We start from the raw sequence: 21,490 nt of genomic DNA, 5'->3' as shown, positions 1-21,490 counted from the left end.
TAGAGGACAGCCCCTCATTCAAAACCTACTGTGAATCTCTTTTAAAACCCTTCTGTGAAGATTGAGGGCATTTATCATAGTATTAATCTATATTAAGTTCTGTTTAATTAAATGGCCAAAATGTCTCTAAAATCATTTACTGAAGATGCTGCAGTGAAGACACACAACTCTATAAGTCAAATAGCTGATTAGAGAGATTATTTCATGTTGTTTAAGACTAACTGGACAACAGATGAAACAGAATTCAATATAAAAGGTATAGAGTCTCATTGATTTTTAATTTGCAGACATTTATTGATGCCCTGAAAGGCTGAGTGGACATAATTATGTAGCACATGCAATACATGGGCCAGGCTGCTGTCATCACCCACAGTCATTGTGTTTGATTGTGTTTGTGTGTTTGATTGTGTTTGTGTGTTTGATTGTGTTTGTGTGTTTGATTGTGTTTGATTGTGTTTGTGTGTTTGATTGTGTTTGTGTGTTTGATTGTGTTTGTGTGTTTGATTGTGTTTGTGTGTTTGATTGTGTTTGTGTGTTTGATTGTGTTTGTGTGTGCGCGTGTAAATTAAAGTAATGAAATCTATGTGCCTGCAACATGTATGCACGTTCCAGAGCACCTCATCTGGATTTACCTTTTCTCTGGTGAAATGGATACTGCAGGTTTTCAGTGTTTAATTGTAGGAAGTTTATATGTTTATGTTTTCCAGAAATTTGCAAAAAATGTTGCCATTGTGGAGAAATGATGTTGAGAATATGTGATCATAGTTAAAATGGTTAAAGAAAACAAAACAAGAAAACACCTACAGCTCATCAAACTAAACCCAATGCCATTCAGCTTCATTTATTTAATTAAAGTTTCTCAGTCTGGTAAGAATTTGTGAGTTTTCGTGACATTAAATTAGAGTGACTGAATGTCTTGTGGTTTTGGATAAAACATGTAAAGTCTGGAAAATTGGGATGATGTTTAAAATGTTTAAGAGACCAGATTAACCAATCCTCACCTACAGCTGTACTAATTTATTGCGTACCTCCACACGAGCAGAAAGATTCGAGGATCCTTGTTGGGCGTTGCTCCGCCGAACCATGAGGTGTTTTCGTCGTCATGTCTTTTGCTGGCTCATCGCTCTTCTGCTCGGTCCTTCTCCCTCCTCGTCTCCTCCTCTGATTCATTACCAGGACTCGGAGGCCTCCTGCCTTCTTTTACTGCCTCCATTAAATCTTTGCTCTCCTCACTGCAACTGTCAGTGCGTCAGTTCATCATCCAAGCTAAGAGCTGTGGAATGGGTTGTTGACATTTCTCCACTTCATCTTCACTCAGGCCCGGTCCTGCCCAGCTCAGCTCTCTGTCACTCCAAAACCTACCAATGAAATGTAAATTCAATTCATATGACGCTACTGAGCCTGTGATTAACAGCCGGAGAGATGCAGTTTGTCTGAGGCTCAAACAACTACATCCAGCCTGCTTTTCTTGTATCTGCAGAGGGACATTTTATTAGAATGTGTTTGTTGATATGTACACATTGTTGGAGTAAATAATGAAGTGGGACTACAGCTAATAAAGTCTCCCTTTTGAGCTTTGCAACAACCTTGCACTGTTTGAGACTTAACCTCACGTAACCTGTCCAAACAAACAGGAACTGAATGTGCCTGCAAAGGCAAATACCACAGATCCCAGAGGAGCTGAAGCTGCCTGAGAGGGACATCAGGCTGCTCATGGGACTCTGGATTATCTGTTTATCTCTGCCTTCATAATTGCTGAGGGTTTCCTGGGTATAATGGACAAAAGGCATGTCCAACAAGGCTTACTGAAATGCTTCCGTCTTCCCTTGTTCTAAATGGGATGAGTCACACTGCAGTGCAAGGTGAGGTGAAGGGGAGTTTGGCCTCAGTTGATTAATTTTTGTAGCACTTGGGACAATCCATGATCATTATTTTTTTTCCCCCTCATTCAATCCAGTTTGGTCATTAGACAGATAACATCGGAGGCATTTGCTATATTGTTGTTTATAATTTTCTTTATGCAGTTTTTATCTATATTTATGTAACACTAAACTAAATTGAGCCAATACTGCAGGCTTTTGATTCAAAGTGCATCCCACACAAAAAGCTAATAAATTGTGATGTTAGCAGACCTTCGCTGAAACACTGACACAATTTTTCAAAGAAGAAAAAACAATTACTGAAAATTATTTTTTTAAGTGCAATATATTTAGGGTGAATAATCATGAAAAAGCACACTACTGTAGTTTTTGTGCATCGTATGATCTTTTCCACACTTGTATTTGTGTGCAATGTCTCGGCAAAATCACGAGGAAAAACACAAATCAATTCCAACTCAACGCCCATTAATTAGCTATTTTTTAAGGTACTTTCAGCTTATCTACATCAAAGTCTTCATCCGTGGATGTAGTTCACTGAGTCAAGGAGATAAAGCTGACCATTTCCAATTTTCATTTTTAAATCTAAACTAACAAAAGAGCTGTGCTGTGAATTAAATCATAAAAGCTAATAACCTCCAAGTCCACATATTTGCATTCATGGCAAATAAGGCAAACTACATGCACAAATAACAACCTTATAATAGTGTTGAAAGCTTCAGGCAAAACTATAAATTAAACTTCACCGTTTTATAGTGAAACCTCTCCGAGTTTCTGGGTTCGTAAATTAGGAACTGGAAGAAAAAAAACTTTAGGAGATAAATATATTGGATTTTAACAAGGAGGACCCCAAAATATGAGGCAGGAAGTTGAAATAAAAGAGTGAGCTTTACTTAAAGACTGTAGGTAACAAACTATTCAAAACCTCGCATGCCAACAAACAGTTAAAAAATAACAAGAACAGGAGGAAACTAATGCAAAGTACTCACTGGGATTAGGAGGCAGCTGAAGAGGAAAGAGGCGGGGCTAAACAAACACGTGCTGATTCCAATGAGGTGAGTACAGGTGAGTACTGGAAGTGGCAGGAAACCACCACAAAAAGATAGGAAGTAAAGTGCAACTGGCTGTGACAAATGAGTGACTACAAAATAAAACAGGAAGTGACTGCAAAACAACAAGAAAGAGGAAAGGCAAAGAAAGATAAAGTATGAACCCTGGGAGTTTAAAAACTGTTTTGTGATGGAAAATAAAGTTTTTCTAAATCTGAAATGAAGAAGTTAAAGGAAAACGCCAGTCATTCAGGGATTTTGATGTAAATAAATGTAAAACATGTATGTTGACTGAATAACAGCAGATTTATTGTACAGCCAAAACCTCAACTTCTGTCAGTGTAATAAATGATTATATGCATACAATCACAATCCATCCACCATGAGTAGTTTCTGTGTAATATCTGTTCGAGTTGAAACCACACAGCTGCTGGTAATAGCTGGGTGAAAGTGATCTGACTGTGCCCTGCAGTGAGTAGTACCATAATGACTGATCCAAACATTACAGGATCATTTAAATACAGAAGCTAATGGAAAAAGTAAAGCTGTTTGTCCCAGCGGGGGTTTGTGAAGTCTTTGATTCACCTCAGGAACAACAAAGGACACCTCCATTTGTCTCTTTGTTTTTCAGACAGGCCTAACAAAGTCAGGTTCCAGCTCATTAACATTTGACAAATGTAGAAACATTAAAGTGTTTTCTTTTTAGACTTGGATCATTATCTGCCAAATGTTGAAGCATGAGCTACTACATTTCACTATACCGCCACCACATTTCTCTTAAAGCTGATTACGCTTAGTAACCACTAGCTAGTTTCTAATTAGTAATCTACTCACTGCTCAGGTGAGGTTACGGTTACGAGCTGTCGTCAGATGAAGACCTCGGTGAGGACAACGAGCACTCAGATGAGCTTTCCTGAGACAGTTTGTGACAGCTTCGTCTTCGGTTGTGCAAACCAACTGTTGCTGCCTGGGTCGCTGGTCTTAGACGATCTTGCAGGTTTAGACGCCAGGAGTAGCCGTCCTGGGCTGCCATGGTGACACATGGTCTGTGGTTGTGAGGCCAGTTGGATCTACTGCGTAATTCTCTGAAACAACTTTGATTTATCTTCTGACAACAGGTCTGGTGGACATTCTTCCAGTCAGCATGTCACGTGCAAGCTTGTAAATTGTGTGGGCCTTTTATTGGAACCAGTCCAAGGCGTATTTGTGCAATGATCATGGTGTTCAGTCAGCATGATGAATCTTCTTGGCAAAAGTTAAGTGTTCACTAACACAAATATCAAATATGTGTTCAAAATTTGAGAGAAAATAAACCTTTTGTGTGCATAAAACCTTGGAATTTTCATTTTTATTCATGAATAAGACAGAGCAAAAACAAAAGTGTTGCATTCATATTTGTATGGAGTGTAATTAAGTGTACATCTTCACTTATTAAACACTTCATAATGAAGCTGAGTCTGAGCCTACGAAGGGCTGGTACAGCTGGTTACAGCAGAATTTCATAGAACATAAAACCCCCCTTTACCTTTTGCACATTCATCACTGCATGCAGTGACCTTTTCCTTCTGAGGTTCAGGGACAAATGTCTTTATAGACCCTGAGGCTTTATGTATTATGCAAGTTCATACTCTTACCTGAAGTCAAATGTCAGACTTTTCAAGGAAAGATTTATGTTTTCTCTTCAAAAACTTGAAGTGTACTGAAACCACACGCGTGGATAAGTGTGAAAGCCTGCAATGCTTCTGCTCTCTCCATCATTCTCTGCAGTGACTTTTGTGTTTCACATTGATGTCCCACCAGACTCTGCTGCTGCACCCTGACAGCGTCACTGTCTCTGGTCTGCGCACAAACAACTCACTTCAAATTAACATCAAAGTGCTGCCTGGTGATTACAAATATAAATCTAAGAGAGGAAAAAGAATACAGCCTAAATACATTTGATCGATTTCTTTTTACTTCCCACTCATGAAAGTGATCACAGTGTTTCTGACAGGAATCCAATTGTTCAGTGACACCTTTTATCCAGGTGGTTTAATGCTCCACCACATCCAATCAACTTGGATTAAGATTTCATTTCGCCTTAATGCAATGAAGGTGGTTATTTCATTGAAAGAAAAAAAAAGCCCAAAGGGGAAGTTTGAAACACAACTCCTTAAGTCACTCCTGCAGCCGTGGCATTTGTGCTGACACACTCAATATAACCTTAATAGGTAATTGCCATTTTTTTTAATATACATTAACAACACCCAGACCAATGTCATCCAGTCCTGTATACACCAAAATGGCCACTATATTCATGTAATAAGTACATTTCTCCATCAGTGGGGAATTTTATTACAGGAATTAAGTGAGTGGAGAAACATAATAAAACGCAGATACTTCCATACGGAGCTTATAAGGACTTGGCTTGATGCAGGGCCGGCTGAACCTGCTGGGAAAGCTTGGACATAAATCATTTGTAGGTGGTCACACTAGCATTTAAAACAATACAATTTGACTGCAAAATAAATTAAATTAACTTGTAGCAGTTTATGTATTTTATTAGGTGGGTGAGGCAGGTCTGTGCAAATCTTGTTAAGTTTAATTTTGATGCACGAATTTGTGCCTTTGACCAATAACAGGTCATATTTACTTTGTTACGGCAGAATTCAAAATGGAGGAAAATTCAGTTCAGTCATATAGGAGTATAAACTCAAAAGAGGAATGGTGTGTAAACTGTCATGAGACAGGAGCTGATAGTACAAAGAATAAACTGTGAACTTATCCCTCCAGGAAATCGCTGTCTTGTGATTGGAGTAATTAATGCAAGTTCAACTCATCTCCGCAATATTAATACAAGAGGTTGTAATTATGTATAATAGAAGTTCTGCTGAAGGCATTACGGCCCAAAGACGGTCAAAACAAAACATTTATTTTTCACAGAAAATGCCACACGTCACGTGGTCTGTTTTGTAAATTGCATCAAAATGTTTGATAAAAGCAGCTGCAAAATTTTGTATTTTGAAAAACACAGAGCTCATGGAAGGACTGCTGACTCTCCTCTGAGCTTCTGTGTAACACTTGTGTCCGTGCCTTTGCACAGAAATACTCCACTGTCTAATGTTTGGTGTACAGTATGTGATAATTTAAGTACTGCCACACAAATGTATGTAAGAATATTTATAATTTAATATAACTGAACAACTTCTCATCATTTCAGCTTGAGTGTAAATATTACAAGTTGTTCTGCTGTGCAAACTAAACTGGAGCAACTAAAACAACCCTTTTAAAACACCAAGCTTTTTGGTACAGCAGCTGCTGTGGGAAATTACGGGAAATGTAGGGAGACACACATCCTGACATAAGCACAGTAAGTTAATGCTTTTTTTTTGTTGGCAGTTAAATGACAGGATATCAAAATGGACTTCCCTCATCAGAACCAATGCCCCAAGCCACAAGCCTGGGAGTAATGGAAGTAATGGAAGTAATGGGAGTAATGGTGAGGAACACATTATTATCTGTTGCCAACAGTCCACCAATATTGTTTTCCTTGTGTGTACCTCACATACAGTGATGTGTTAACATTTTTCACAGACTTCCACATTGTTAAATGAGTCTTTTTTTTTATAGTAAGTATTATTCAGTGTGTCAGTACAGTAACAACAATGATTATCACATTCATCCATCATCACCTCAGCCAATAATTTAGCAGTGCCTCACATACAGTCTATTATTATTGTCTTTTATTTTGTTATTGGTTGGTTTGTGAGGCCTTGAATTGAATGAAGTCTCCTTGTGACTCCCCATCACAGCTTGTGGCATCAGTGAGCACGAGTTAAGAGCAGCAAGAATTGAATTGAGGGTTGAAATGATCCAACAAACAACACATTTTCTTATCCCAGTCTTTATCAGGTGGCCCATCAGTTTTCTTGAGATATACATTTTGACAAACATATCAAGTTTTATCCATCTAAAGATGCCTACCTGCAAAGACACTGACATGTACTGTACAGTATCAACTGTATTCTTTACACCTGTATATAAATTTGCTGATAATCAGTAGGTGTCAGTCCCAATTCTCTGGGTCTGTCATTACAATAAACTGATGAAAGTAAAAAAGCAAAGTGTCGATAAAGCAATATGCTAATCTGCTAAGTGATCGAAACTCATTTACTACTGTTAATGAATAATCAGAGACTAATTGGGTTTATGTGTTCAGGTTAAACGACCTGCTGTGACGTGAGAAACAAACCGCCCCGGCTCCTCGCTGACGGCCATTCATACGCTCATTTTAACAGGTTTTATTTCCTCATCTGCCATCAAATTCAGCCCTGAGATAAGAAACCAGCTGAACTTTAAATCCAGTCAGAAAATAAATGCTTCAAGTTGCATTTTTCTATTTGAGAAAATGCTTCTGGTCAACTGCATGAGCACCTTGAAGAGCCCTGCAGGGAAAAGACCTTTTTTTTTTTTTTTATGTGTCTTGCTTTTGTAGCACAGCAGCTCATCCAAGTGGAAGTTAAAAGAGTGGACAGGAGATCAATCCTCTCAGGAACAGCAAAGCGTGAGGATAGTTTCCTTTGCATTTTCACTGCATTTTACCACTGAAATCAACATTGTTTACCTGATATATGTTTGGACACAGGATGATAGATGACAAGCATCCTTCTTCTGAGTTATATTTCACATCCACATACCCCCCCCCCCACACACACACACACCTTCCCCCCCAGCATGCCAAAACAACTGTCCAAAACAAAAACTTAACAACAACCTGGCACATCAGTTCTCCAAGAGAGACTTGAGGCCTCTCTTCATTTGCATCAATAATAATTTCATAATTCTACACAACTATTTTTTATGACTTTCTTTCAAGATGCATTTATTTTTGTTCATGCAGCTTGTGTAACATCAATCAACGTAGAGATCTATAACACCATTTTTAAACAACAAACAGTGTTGTTGTCATTCTAGACTTTTACATTTAGCGAACTCTCAGTCTGAACTTTCAGCGAGCAGACAAATCAATAAAGGACATTACTTTGAAAAACATTAACATTATGGCCTCCTACATGCATCATTGCAGTTTTCTCAAGCAGAAAATGGGCTTTCAAACCTCTGAGCAACGCTCAGATAATTCCCTTTAGATTTTCCTGATTTTAGCGACGCTGTCGGCTATATTTCACAAGCTATTCCCCTATAGAAAAAAAAAAAAGACTTCATAGCCACAATATTTCTCTGTCAAATTGCAGGAGGAAGACAGTGCAGGAAGGCAGGGTCAGTGATGGAGCGCTCTGTCCTGAGAGGCACGGAGTGACTTGCAGTCATAAAGGGAGTGAAATGGCAGGAATGTCATTTGGCTGCCCCATTTTCACAAGTATCATTTTCATACACCTCGATGTCCTGAAGACTGGATGCGTCCGTTTCGTCCCCTTCGCTGCTCTCGCTGTTCCTGAAGGCGATGCCTCCGATAAAGGGATAGACACTGTCTGTGAACAAGTCTCTGATGTTATAATAAGGGAGTTCTGGGTCTTGTCTTTCAGGCTTGGTGATACACTGCTCCTCCATGGCTTTGTTTCTTTGATAGTATTTTGAAAACTTATTGAAGATGATGGAGATGGGCAGGGCCACGACTAACAGGCCACAGACGATGCACAAGGTGGCCACTATCTTCCCCGGCAGCGTCACCGGGCACGTGTCACCGTAGCCGACTGTAGTCATTGTGATTGTGGCCCACCACCAACCTGAAGGGATGGTCCCCAAGTCTGTGTTCTTTTCTTCTTTCTCTGCAAAGTAGATGAGGGCAGAAAAGATGGAGATGCCCACCGAGAGGAAGAGGAGAAGCAGGCCCACCTCGTGGTAGCTGTGGCGGACGGTGGCCCCCAGCGCTCTCAGCCCGATGGAGTGGCGGGCCAGTTTAAGGATTCTGAGGATCCTCATGAGTCGGAGGACCTGCACCACTTTCCCCACGTTTTCTAGGTCCTCGTTCTCCTCCGCTCTCTCTTCGTCGGCTGTCTCTAGAGCTAAAGTGGCATAAAATGGCAAAATGGAAGCAACATCGATGATGTTCAAGGTGTTTCCCAGGAACTTCCTACAAGAGGGCGCGACAATCAGCCTGATGATAAACTCTGCGGTGAAGCAGGCAATGCATATCTCCTCCAGGACGGCAAGGACAGGGTCCTCAATGGGCCTGTCGTTTTCGTCCACACGCTGAAACTCGGGCATGCTGTGGACACACATGGCAACAATAGAGGTCAACACCATGCTGAGGGAAGCCACAGCTATGATCTTTGAGGCTGTGGAGTGACCTGGATCCTCCAGTCTGAGCCAAATGTAGCTCCTCACTTCTGCACACCAGGCCCCTTTGAACTTAGCGAGATCTTTATCGAGAGCAGACAGCTCCTCGAAGGAGGAGTCCAAGCTCGGCTGCTGGTCATCACTCTTGATGTCCCAGTCTCTGTCCGTGATGTACTCCTTCCTCTCGTGGTACCAGTTGCTGCAGCAGGGGCTGAAGTGGAACTCCTGGATTCCCCAGTACTCGATCTCCTGGCTGAAAGAGAAGACACACAGCTCCTCCATCATGTGGATGCGTCCGGTGTGGTAGAAGTTGAGCACGCAGAGGAAAACCCGGGGATTCCTGTCAAAGTAGTACTCCCTCTCAGTGGAGCTGTAGTCGTCACACAGCTCCAGGATCGCCGCCTCGCTCTGGCAGCGCAGCAGCTGAGCCAGGCGTGTGTGAGGGAAGCGGAGCAGCATGTCCGAGTCCACTTCATGCCGCACCCCTCCCACATTAAGGTGGACCTGGTCCTCCTCATTCCCACGCCGGTGGAGGATTTGCCCATACCCCATGGTCCTGGTAAAAGACACAGAAACATCATGAAGATAAATGAAGCCACTTAATCTTTGTTGATTGTTCTAATGAGAGGAAAAGCATTTCCAGTCAGGATTGTAAGTGACACATTCATATGAAAATATGTCTATCAAAACACATTGGACTGCAGTGTACATTAGTCCTCTGAAGAAAAAAAAACAATCAATACAGCACACAGGAAATGGCTTGTGCTGGAGTGAGCAAAGAAGCGTGAGATAATGTCACTTCTTTGAGGGCTTAAATACTTGAATATCACCAAGGGAATCAAATTACAGAGTGGACTAGACTAACTCAAGAGGAAATGAGGCAACAAGTTGAAACTGAACCCACACATCATTTAATTTGTTTTTTATTAGGGACTGATTTCCAGCATGTGATTTCTATATTCTCTGCATATTCTCTAGCAGCTCTCCTACATGTCCATACCAGCCTGCGTGAACTCTGCTGACTTTTTCTTTTATAATCCTTATTTGCCATTAAGTCTGTTTTAGGCTACTTTTTTTTTTTTTTTACTAAAACTGAATGCAAAATGCAAAGCTTAAACCTACCTGTACTTGGAGCCTTTCTTTCCATGAAAATAACTTTTTATCCGTCAGTGTTTGTTTTCACATTCTTCGGAAAATGCTGCACACAGCAGGTCGGTGGAGGGGAGTGCGGTGCCGCAGCTTCACGGACGGGACGAGAAGAGCTGGAGGCGGGACAGCAGCGGTGGGTTTGTTCCCTTTTACCGGGAACAGGGAGGGGCGAGTGGGGAGGGGAGGGGAGGAGAGGGGCGGCGAGACACTGCACAGATGGAGAAACACTGGAATTCTTGGCAGCATAGTCCTTTTACTTGTAATATGCCTATATCCTCAATATAGGCTACTTATGTTTTATTATAGGAAGACAGGACGTCCTCTCTGTAAAGGCTCCACCTAAAACCACCTGAAATGCATGTTAAACGTTTCAAAAATTCCCTTTTCTATCCGAGTTAAATATTGCAGCCAAAGACAGCTTGTCTGCACACTGAGGGAGTAAAAAGTCTAAGATCAGACTGATATTTCAATCGTCTGTGTGAAAGCACCGCTTGCAGGCTAAGAGCCAGATAATGCACTAACTGTGTTTGGCAGCAAAGGGGAAATACAGCTTATACAGCTGCGAGTGCAACTCGAACCAATATTTTCTTACAATAAACTGGTTGTGAAATTTCCTCGATGAAACATTTTGACGAACTCCTTCCTGCAAAGTGTCTTTCCATGTTTTATACGGCGTCAGTCGGCTCTCGACACCTTCAGGTGAAAACTAAACTGTAATCATTATGAGTAAGAATGTGCCAAATGTATCCTTCAGTGTGATATTGTTATGAGTTGTGATGTGATGAAAAGAATTTCATATTGTGATAATTTATGAATAATATTTTGACTTGTTGATGTAACGATGTAAACGTGTTCCGCAGGTATGTTAGTCACAATAAGCACAGCTGGAAGCGGCTCACAGCTGGAAGCGGTGGTTTAACAAAGGGAGCGGGGAGGTGGTTTGGCTGCAGAAGAGCCGACGTACCACAAACCACAGGAATATTTTACTTTTCACTTCATATTTAAAGACAAACGGTTACGTTTAAATGCGGGCATTTAAAATATAACGCTTAGTTTGGTAACATTTTAAGTTTGGGAAATTAATGAAATATTATTCTCGGTATTTTGTCGTAATTTTTCTTATTTCCGGGCGATATCGGCCACCTTGAACCACGAGTTAAATAAGTATTGTTGGTTTTGGTTTTCATTTGATTTGAATAGAACAAGAAAAATATAGTACATTGCTCGACTCCGCAACATATTTAAAATTTCTACAGAATACATAAGGCACTATCATTAATGTATATCAATAAAATGAAGGTTACAACATTTTTAACATCCTGATAGTTTGACAGTTGAACATTTTTGTTTTTTTGCACTGGGAAATAATTTGTTTTCTTTATATAGTATGACTTTATCATATTTTAAACAACATGCTATAGTATGACTTTTTAATGATATTTTGGACGACATGCTATATTAGTGACTTTTACGTAACGTAACATTACATTTCATTACATCTCATTTATCTGACTCTTTTATCCAAAGAGACTTACAATAAGTTCATTTCAACAATGAGGGTTCAAAACCAGAACAACAGGAGGAGGAGGAGGAGGAGGAGGAGGAGCGGAGTGAATGGGCTGGGGTGTAAGGTTGGACCATGTCCTGGATGTAGAGGAGGAGGAGGAGGAGGAGGAGGAGGAGCGGAGTGAATAGGCTGGAGTGTAAGGTTGGACCATGTCCTGGATGTGGAGGAGGAGGAGGAGGAGCAGAGTGAATGGGCTGGAGTGTAAGGTTGTCCTGGATGTAGAGGAGGAGGAGGAGGAGAGTGAACGGTTGTCCTGGATGTAGACTGGACCCGATCTGTTCGCAGCACAGGTGGAAGTACTAATGTTTTGTTGCTTTGTTGCTACGTTACTTTAAGTAGTACTTTAAGTAGTACTTTAAGTAGTAACAGATGTTTTCTCAGTAAACAGATTAAATCAGATAGAAAACAGCTTGTCCTCCATTTTCCAAGGATTAGTGTGTCACAGAAATATATTTACACAACTGAAACATTAATGAAACAATAAAGGAGCAAACATTGTTTTTCCAAATTAAGAGCGCAGGATGTAAAGGAACACAGGAAGTCAGTTAAAATCCTCCCTGTAATGCTGCAGGTAGATTTTCAGGTGGATTACGGGTTGGATGACGACAGTCATCGACGAGTCACTCGACGAGTAACAGTCGTTACTTTTCATTACTTTGCGTTACTGTCGGAGGAAAATTCCTCCTCTGTAACTGATCTGTAGCGGACCCTAGGTCCACGGGACAATAGGGCGTTCTTGTAATCAATGGGGTCTGTGTCCAGCAGTGTTTTTCTGCCCCGGGGCACACAGATGACCTTTCTCAACGAGAAGACGCGGACCATATGTGCAGATGACCGATGTATATGCTGAGCGCCCTGAGGGGTGAAGAAGAGGGCGCCTCCTTATGTGGATATAAGGCCGCTCTCTTCACAAGAAGGGGGTCAGACTTTCTCCAAGGACGATTCAGCTGAATAAGTGTTCCTGTGACTCTGTTGAAATCTGATGTACTCGCTTGGTTCATGTTTGATGATTTGTACGCTCTTATGATTTTCCATATTTCATTTTGTAATAAATACTCAAACGACAGCGAGCTCGAAATACTTTTGATTTCTCACAAGGAAATACATTAATTTCCACCACAAATCTGGCGACGAGGATGGGATTGGACGCGTGATCTGGACTCCGTCTGACGGACAGAAGGCCATACGATAGGTGATTCCTCCCTGAGGGTGAGAAGCTGCCGTCCAGCGCAGCCCGGGTTGCTGATCCAATCCAGTTGAACTAACAACAGAAAACGCGGTGAGAAATCTAAATTATTTTGGGTCAGACAGAGTCATAAAAAAGGGTTGATTGGCCATTCCTCACAAACTATTTTTAGGGTTGTTGACAGACGTGTCAAGGTTTTTCTGTAGCGTTATTCCCGAGTTGTATGTATCCGGTGAATCCTGAAGATTCATTGACGCACACGCCGGGTTAATAGACGGATAACGAGAGAATGGGCAGCGTTCAGAGTGAAGGGGAGACTGTTGCAAACCATGGTACTAATGTCCTGCCACCTTTGTGTAAATTTATGTCAGAACGTTATCCTGGCAGTTTGAATCAAATGCAAAAATGGGTTGATTTGGGGTTTCCTTCAAATGGAAGTTTAAGTGAGAATCAGTTAAAACAGTTGAAAGTGCAATTAAAAGAAAGGAGAAGAGCGACGCAGCTCAGCACTCTGTCGGACAGGAAACGGAAACAACGTGATATTAAAGTCAGACTGGGAGGCATTTTGAATGTGGAGAAATGAGGCAGAAAGTAGAGAAAGACAGAGATTGAAGGCATTTAATTCACTAATTCACTTTCTGGACTCTTCGCGAGTGTAGAAACTCTCTCAAAGGACGATTCAGCTGATAGGCTACAGACACCTTATGTCTGCTGTGATTTTCTATTTGGATATAAAAGGATTTGGTTCATGAAAACCCACAGGCATTTAAAACATGTGTTTTTTTCTTCTGCATTTCATTCTGTTGTTCATACCAATATTTATAAATGCTACGCTTTGTACTTTTGAGCTAGTTGATCTTGATGAACACGTTATAATGATGAGTTTATTTAAATGTAGGTCAAGTAAAACAAGTTTAGTCAATCTCTCTGCAGTGTTTGTTGGGACGCAGGCCAGCCCTTCCACCAACTATCCTCATCAGGCTGTAATAGGATCCACCTGTGTGTGGCTGTATTTGTTGAGCAGGAACCTCCCACATCTTAGTTGACCTGTGGAGTTTATCGCCACCACAAACTGGATTAAAAACAGCAGAAAACAGGAACTCTAAGGTTACCAGTTTCCTGTGTCTTGTGCCTTCTGCCATGGGTCATTTGTTTGGCTTGGGGTTTGTAGTTTTAATTTATATTTTAAATCCATGTCTCCTAATTCACCCATTCAGGTTTGGGTTCTTGAAAAATGTTTCAATCTTTTTCAGGTGGTTCATTCTCTTGATAGCAGTTGCAAATATAGAGGCTCAAAAGAGGCCCTCTTTAAGTAAGTTTTTGTCAGTTTTTATTTCCCTCAACATGATCCCTTGAACACATTGCTGGTTATTTAATATAAATATTTAATTCCAGATATCAGCTCAAAATGCCTGGGGAATGTCATGCGTGTGGATGTCGGCCCACTTGGAGGAAATCTTCTGGAAGTAGTTGTTGTCGTGAGTAAGTTGAAGTTTATGGCTCATTTCTTACAAATTGTTCTAAGCCCTCACTTTTTCTTAACAGTCCTCCTCTTTTTTTTTTTTTTTAATCCTCCAGATAACTCTGCCATTCTTCTTACACCAAGTGTGGCGTCTCAGTGCGGCTTCAGCATGAAGATCGACAAGCTGGGGAACGCCATGATCTATGCCTCCATTCAAAACTGTTTTGCTCAAAATGTGGTAACGAGACTAGAGATATAATTTTCTAGAGCAGAGAAATGTGTGTGCGCTCTAATGTGCTGTTCACTTCAAATGTTTGTTTTTTTGGTTTTGTTTGTAGAAAGATGAAATATTCACAACTGCGCTGCATCTTCGACTGCATGGGAACCGGTTGGTTGAAGATGAGTTGTATCAGGTGGCTGAAACCTGCCGCTACACTGCCTGGGCATCAAGAGAAATTATCTGTGACCACAACTATATGGAGGCGAGTGAATGCAGCAGGGGTCTTGTGCCAGTCTATATGATAAGAGGCTCTGTGGCCCATTTGAGCATCAAGGCTTGTAAAGTTGATGTGCCTGCAGAGGGTGAGATGGATAATGACTTATGGAGTGGCCTCATTTCTAGGTGTCAGTGAAAAGGGCAGCTCCAGGTGATTATGCTCTGCCTGACCATCCCTTCCCAGAGGCTAATCCAAAGTTTGGTCATTTTCGACGAGCTGCAGAGGTTAGATGAATTAATTCTTCCCAATGTTTAAAATATTGTGGAGCCATCTTCTCTGCATGTAAAGTAACAAGTTTAACATTTGCCTCACAGAAATGGCCTTTGGATCCAGGATTCAGAATCAGAACCATTGTGTTCTTCACACCTGAGGAGAAGATTATGAAAGTGGCCGAGGCCCAGAGAAGCGGGTATGGGATCACAAACACTCCATCGAGGCTGCTTCTGCGAAGCCCGAAGACTTCACCCGAGACATATACCCAGAGTGTGAGTCAACAACAGCTCACTTGGTCTGAGAAAACCCTGACTTCATGTTGTCCCTGCCAGACAGGCTTTGGTTTTGCAAGCCAGTGGATAACTTACTACTTGCTTACACTTGCAGCCAGGAGCTGATTGGATTTAAATCAAATGATGTGATCAAACTGCCTTTTAAACTGATTACGTTGTTTCAAATCCAGTTGGCACAGTAATGAAAATTGACAGACTACTTAAATATTTGCATCCACCATGTCGGATCACCCACATCCTTCAGAAATGTCTTGGTTCCAATGGAACTCATATTTTGCCTTTTTAAATCATTAAAAAGTAACTCTTCTTCGTGATAACCTTTAACTTTCCCCCGCAGGTGGCAGGGGTGCCTATGAGTGTGTTAAAAACCTCTATGATCTTTGAAAAGAAGTGGCTGGCGACTCAGATTGATGCAGCAGCTGCTTGTCCGATACTGGAGGGTAAGAATCATCTTTTGAGAGCTGCAGGCAACTTTATGTCCTCAGAGTGGAGAGTGTTTTCTGAGAGTTAGAGGTTTCAGCAATCTTTGGGGCGTTTATGATCATCAGTTAAACCTGCACATGGTGGGTATTTTATAGGTGCATTTCAGTATTTACTTTAGTGGAACACTTCATTGAATTTAATTCCTGGCAGGGTTTGAATTTACTCTGTCAAATAAGATTTCTAGAAGTGAATTGCTGCAGAAAAAGAAAATCCAGTAATGTACTCATTTGCTTTAGTTTAAAAGACTGGTGCCACTTTTATACAGTAAATATAAAGTTGCTTGAAGAAGCCAGTTAGCTCAGCATAAAGCTTGAAAAAAAATAGCCTAGCATTGCACCATACTAAAAAGTAGCCTAGTACAAATTTTACACTTTATTTGTATGAAAAAAAGAATAACACATTAGAAAAGATGTTAATTGAGGTGTCGAAGTGCTAGCAGAAATTTTTTTGGACATCTTTTATGCGAAACTAATCATCTCCTGGCAATGGCCTCTAATTTAATACAGATGAAATTGATATTGTTATCAGCACACAGCCCCATTCAAACATCCTTTCTTAAACTGAATAAATATAAAACTTGCCTTTTTTATAAATTTTCTGTAGTGGAAGTTGTTTGATTTATGCCGGCAGTATTGCCTACAGGCCTAACATGTGAGCCTTAAATCGGTTGGAGTTGAATTTCTTTTTCCTACTTTCTGCCTCACGTATAGGCAGCGTTTCCTTCACTCCAAAGACCATCACCTGGTACCTGCCGTGTCGCATTGACCCGCTGATTTCCTCCGGCCAGTTTAAGTTGTTGGAGGTACACATGGGAATCGATGGTCAGAGGCTCAATCCTGCTGAGCTACATGCCAGACAATACTCCATGTCTGTCAACGATGTGCACGTCGTCGTTGAAATCCCGGTTGGGGCTGTCGGTGGCTACTTCAAGGTCGGTGGCATAAGGATTAAAATGGCTGAGCTGAATGACACTCTTATTGTGTCATGCAGCTATTCTTAGCCTGCATGGGCTTACAAGATGTCAAAAAAATTCATACGCCAGATCAGGGGTGCTGTGTTCCAACAATAATAGTCCCATTTCCAAAGATAACTGACTAGTATTGTCTAAAACCTTTACAAAACTAGTTCTTGGAGTAAACAGTCCATGTTTCCAACTTTTCCTGAATTGAATGCGTCACAATTTTGCTCCCGTACCCCAGAATATCAGTTCTCTGTAAAACTAAAGATCTTTGTCCTCTAGATCAATTTCAATTGGCCCAATAACAAAAGTCCTTACACATTACAGTAATGTAAAACTGAGTTTCAATATATTACAAATACCAATTGCTTGTGCTGAGCTAAGTAGAGGGATGTCACGTCTGACCCAGCATTATGCTATCATTAACCCGGGTTGGATGAACTTTCCAATGTTGGAAGTTGAGCTGCCGAGTGGCACCTTTTTCTAGCAAGGGATGTAAATGTAATGGATTTTTGGAAAAGTAGCATTCACTAAAATGAATCTTGCTGTAAAAGTTTTACGCAGTAGTACTTGATTTGGTACCTGGTCCGTAAAGTCTGGGATCGACTGTTCTCGATAAACATGCTTTTACATATGTTTGAGAACCAAACCTTTTTGTTTGTGTAACTAAAGCAGCAAACTTTCATATTGGAGAGATTTATGTTGGTACAGACTGACTGAGAGTGTCTGGTTTTTGCAGAGTCATGTTCAGGATGACCAGTACCTCGTCTCTTACACGGTCGAGCCCATGATCGAGATGTTCTGGACTGAAGCCACACTCGAGGACACAAGATACAAAGTCTTTCTCCCCATCACAACACCGTTACTATCGCGACCTCCTCAAGTTATCGACAGTGCGTCTCTCCAGCATATTTTTTTGATATTGTAAGAAATTGCCAGGTGCCTTCATCTGTGTCCTCTTGCCTTGCAGACACCGTTCCAGAGGAGCGGATGTTTAAGATTGTGCTCGGGCATTTTGCCCCTGACGTGGTTCTGGTGAATATTACCTTCTCCACTGAGGTTTTGTCCACGACGGACTGCAGTGTCAGAGGATTTAACATCATGGCGTTCACGTCCCCAAACAGCAGCTTGAAGGTCTTCTCACTTGAAGTGCCCTTCACAGACCCGGTTGTTCAACAGAGGGTAAGATTTAATTTCAAGTTGGGAAATAAAACATTGTGCCGTTTTAATTTGGCTGATAATGTGTATTTCCCAACAGAGGGAAATGGAGATTACAGTCTACTCTCTTCACCTGACCTTCGGCCTGCTGGTGCTGGATGACTTTTTTAAATTTTCTCACACTGCTTCTCTGGCAGCTACTCTAGTAGACATAGGTCTGTACTGCTGGATTTATTCATATCACAAAAGGAGGAATGACTAGTTCACTGTACTTAAGTAAATAATGGGGCCTTAATTGTCATCTTGTTCTAACACAATAACTTAAGTTTATTTTCAAAATCTGTATATTTGTCCATCTGCAGCTCCCCCTTCTGTCTCCGGTGGCTGCGATTATCAGAATTTTTACATTCTCGTGAAATATGGAAATCAAGGCTTCAACTTTCAGACTATGGTGGGAAAACAACAGCTGACCCCAAGTTTGGCTCGGCAGTACAGCTTCACGGAGAATGGCACACACTTCAGTTTTGTTGTGCCGTTTTCAGCCCCTGATGTTATGTTTGAGGTAAGAATTTTGTAGAATCAAGGGATTTATCTTTGACACTGCTGCAAATAATATCTTCAATGGTCATTTTTGTCTCCTGTCTTTAACTTTATCCACCACTTTTCAGGCTATTGAGTCGGCGTCTGTCAGGAGCAGACTTGATGTAGTTCTGAGGAATCCAGAAACAAACACAAATTTCAAAGAATTCTCCGTGGCTTGCAATTTTTTCACAGCACTGACCGGTTTGTTTTTCAGAGAATTACTTTTCTGTGCCTGTCAAACGCCTGCCGCACACTAAATGTTCAATCCACTTCTTTCAGAGTGTTTCCCAAATGGAACCATGACCGCTCTGGCTGTGAAACTGGAGGTGGTCCCCAGTCTGAACCCCAGTCAACTCACCCTCAGAGACCCAACCTGTGGTCCCTCCTACAGCAACGAACGCTATGCTTACTTTGTTTTCTCTGGGAACTCTTGTGGAACCACCAGAAAGGTGCTACTAAATAACTTGCTGATGGAGCCTTTCATCACGGAACTGATCGACCCGATTCATTACTTTTTGCTTTGTTCCCTTAGTTCTTGCCCAATATGATGCTGTATGAAAATGAAATCGCTCTGCCAGATGAGCTTGAACTGAAAAGACAAGCAAAAACAGAGGAGCCCGAGTACGAGTGAGTGTCCCTTGAACTTTTAACTGACAAAATTTAAAGCACAAAGCCAAGACAATTGACAGATTAATGAGAATGTATTGCTAAATGACTCGCACGTATTTTATTGCCCACATAAAATGGGGAGTTTTTTTTTTTTTTTTTTACAGTCTGTTGTGGTTTATCTCTTTAGGTTAAAGATTTCTTGTTACTATGACACCAACACAACCCACACTGCGGCTTTCCACACCAGACCTCGCAGGAGTGAACCATATGCTGAAAATGCAAAAGGACAACTGCAAGTTGCAATGAGACTAGCTTTGGGTGAGGAAAGATGAATGAGTATCCTGTTATTTTCACATTTGTTTCTCAATTTTAGCACCCCCTCCCTTTACATAACACTTTGAGGGGATTTTAAAAGGAAAAGACTTTCAAGCTGGAAACTTCAGTGGATAAAGGGACATTGAATAATGATCAATTGTTGCTCTTTGTACTTCAAAGAAATTACCTCTGGGTTCAGAGAGAACCGAATTGCTCTTACACACACATACTATATATATAATACAACATAAAAACACTCAGAACAGTATGTAGCCTGCAGCAGCAGTCCAGTTTGTGCCTGAAAGTGTTTTGGTTTCAGTTGAACCAGGTGGTGTTGAGCTGCGTCTGGTTTTTTTGATCCCTTCACCTAGATGACTCCTACAGCGTGTTTCATAGGATCGAGGACTATCCCATCGCAAAATATTTACAGCAGCCACTGTATTTTGAGGTGGAGCTGATGAGGTCTACAAATCCCAAAGTATCACTGGAGCTGGAGAACTGCTGGGCGACGCTGGATGAGGACAAGACGTCCCTGCCTCGATGGAATCTCATCATTAACGGGTAACTTTCCAGCCAGGATGTGTTTGATGAAAAGCTCCATTTGGTGGCTGAAATGAAAAGTAGCCATGCATTATTTTGGACAGCCTTACCCTGTTAACTGTCTCTGAAACTCTCCAGCTGTGTGAACCCAGTGGACCCGTACCAGGTGATCTTCCATCCAGTTTGGGCTGATGCCAGAGTTCAACATCCCTCTCACTTCAAGCGCTTCGAGGTCCAGATGTTTGCCTTTACTAAAGATCAAGAAGACTTGAGTCGTCGGGTAACTTTCAACTGCAAGAATAAATGCTCTTAAATGGTGAAAGTGCCAATCCCAGTAGCTGTAAATGTGTTTATCTTGCAGCTCTTCATCCACTGTGATGTTGTGATCTGCGATGCCAGAAATCCACTTGGTGGAGTTTGCGGCGGACAATGCTCAAATCCAGAAAACGGCATGAAAGGTATGATGTCACTTTTTACGTTTGTCTCGGTGAAAACCTGACAAAGGTCGGGACAGTGTACCCAAGCAACGGCATGCACCTGAATTCATCTCTGATTTGTTTTCTTTTGAAGCCGTTTATTTGTCATCATTCTTGTAAATATGGGTACTATTGTCTTTTTGAGACCAAGACTTATCTTCTCTTCCACAGGTCAAAGACGTGCCATTTCAGATATACAGAGATTCAAACAGTTGACATTGGGACCAATACTTCAAAGTTAATCCTAATAAAAGGTTTTTAAGAACTCATACTTTCATTGTTTTCTTGGAAATGTTATCCAGGAGGTGGCAGGGGGATGAGGTCAGTTTTGGAGAATTGATTCTTATGCTGGTGATCTGTCAGATTATTTTCCTCACAACTGAGAGAAATATCACCAAATGGGGGAAAAACAACTCAACAGCATGTCTGAACATGAACTATTCTGATGGAAAAAGGGATTTAATGGGCAGTGTGCTCTGCTGCATGGCCATTATTGTATATTGTGGAACCCAAAGATGCTATAAAATGGTGACTACTTAAAACCAAAATGACTGAAATTATAGTGAGTCCTGTTTGACTAGGAGCTGTAACATCGAGTTACAAAGCTAATTAAAACTGCAAGCAGTGCTATGCGGGCCCTCGCAAGCTGCATGTCGGGGATCCTGCGGGTCGGGGCCGCCGGCTCCCTGACGTGCAGCATGCGAGGGTCTGCATATCCCCGCTTGCGGTTTAATTTTTTTTTTTTTTCCTCAATTTCGTTCCTTATTCTTCTTTTTAAAAAGAAAAATCTTTTTTTTTTT

The 21,490-nt window shown here is 41.2% G+C and overlaps 2 protein-coding genes across 2 annotated transcripts; one reads left to right on the top strand and one right to left on the bottom strand.

The window, feature by feature from the left end:
- Positions 1 to 7,647: 7,647 nt before the first annotated feature.
- Positions 7,648 to 10,392, bottom strand: kcns3b (potassium voltage-gated channel, delayed-rectifier, subfamily S, member 3b). The gene is made up of 2 exons (XM_069717111.1): positions 10,325 to 10,392; positions 7,648 to 9,758 (listed from the first exon to the last, which is right to left on the bottom strand). The coding sequence occupies exon 2, from the start codon at positions 9,752 to 9,754 to the stop codon at positions 8,258 to 8,260; it is 1,497 nt and encodes a 498-aa protein (XP_069573212.1). The 5' UTR covers positions 9,755 to 9,758; positions 10,325 to 10,392; the 3' UTR covers positions 7,648 to 8,257.
- Positions 10,393 to 12,755: 2,363 nt separating this feature from the next.
- On the top strand, positions 12,756 to 20,932 carry LOC138631951 (uncharacterized). Its single transcript, XM_069717162.1, has 21 exons — positions 12,756 to 12,838; positions 14,358 to 14,416; positions 14,500 to 14,586; positions 14,683 to 14,804; positions 14,905 to 15,048; positions 15,189 to 15,287; positions 15,378 to 15,548; positions 15,907 to 16,009; positions 16,763 to 16,983; positions 17,750 to 17,903; positions 17,981 to 18,192; positions 18,269 to 18,383; positions 18,531 to 18,730; positions 18,837 to 18,951; positions 19,030 to 19,199; positions 19,283 to 19,377; positions 19,547 to 19,677; positions 20,046 to 20,235; positions 20,353 to 20,494; positions 20,576 to 20,672; positions 20,862 to 20,932. Exons 1-21 carry the CDS (start codon positions 12,756 to 12,758, stop codon positions 20,930 to 20,932), a joined length of 2,781 nt encoding a protein of 926 aa, XP_069573263.1.
- The last annotated feature ends 558 nt before the right edge of the window (positions 20,933 to 21,490 follow it).

The sequence above is a fragment of the Brachyistius frenatus genome, unplaced genomic scaffold, assembly GCF_029030835.1.
Source record: "Brachyistius frenatus isolate BFR_SWC_R1_liver_20210118 unplaced genomic scaffold, ASM2903083v1 Contig_169, whole genome shotgun sequence".
Taxonomy (NCBI): Eukaryota; Metazoa; Chordata; class Actinopteri; family Embiotocidae; genus Brachyistius; species Brachyistius frenatus.
Note: the sequence above shows the minus strand (reverse complement) of the source record. Positions and strands in the feature narration are given on the sequence as shown.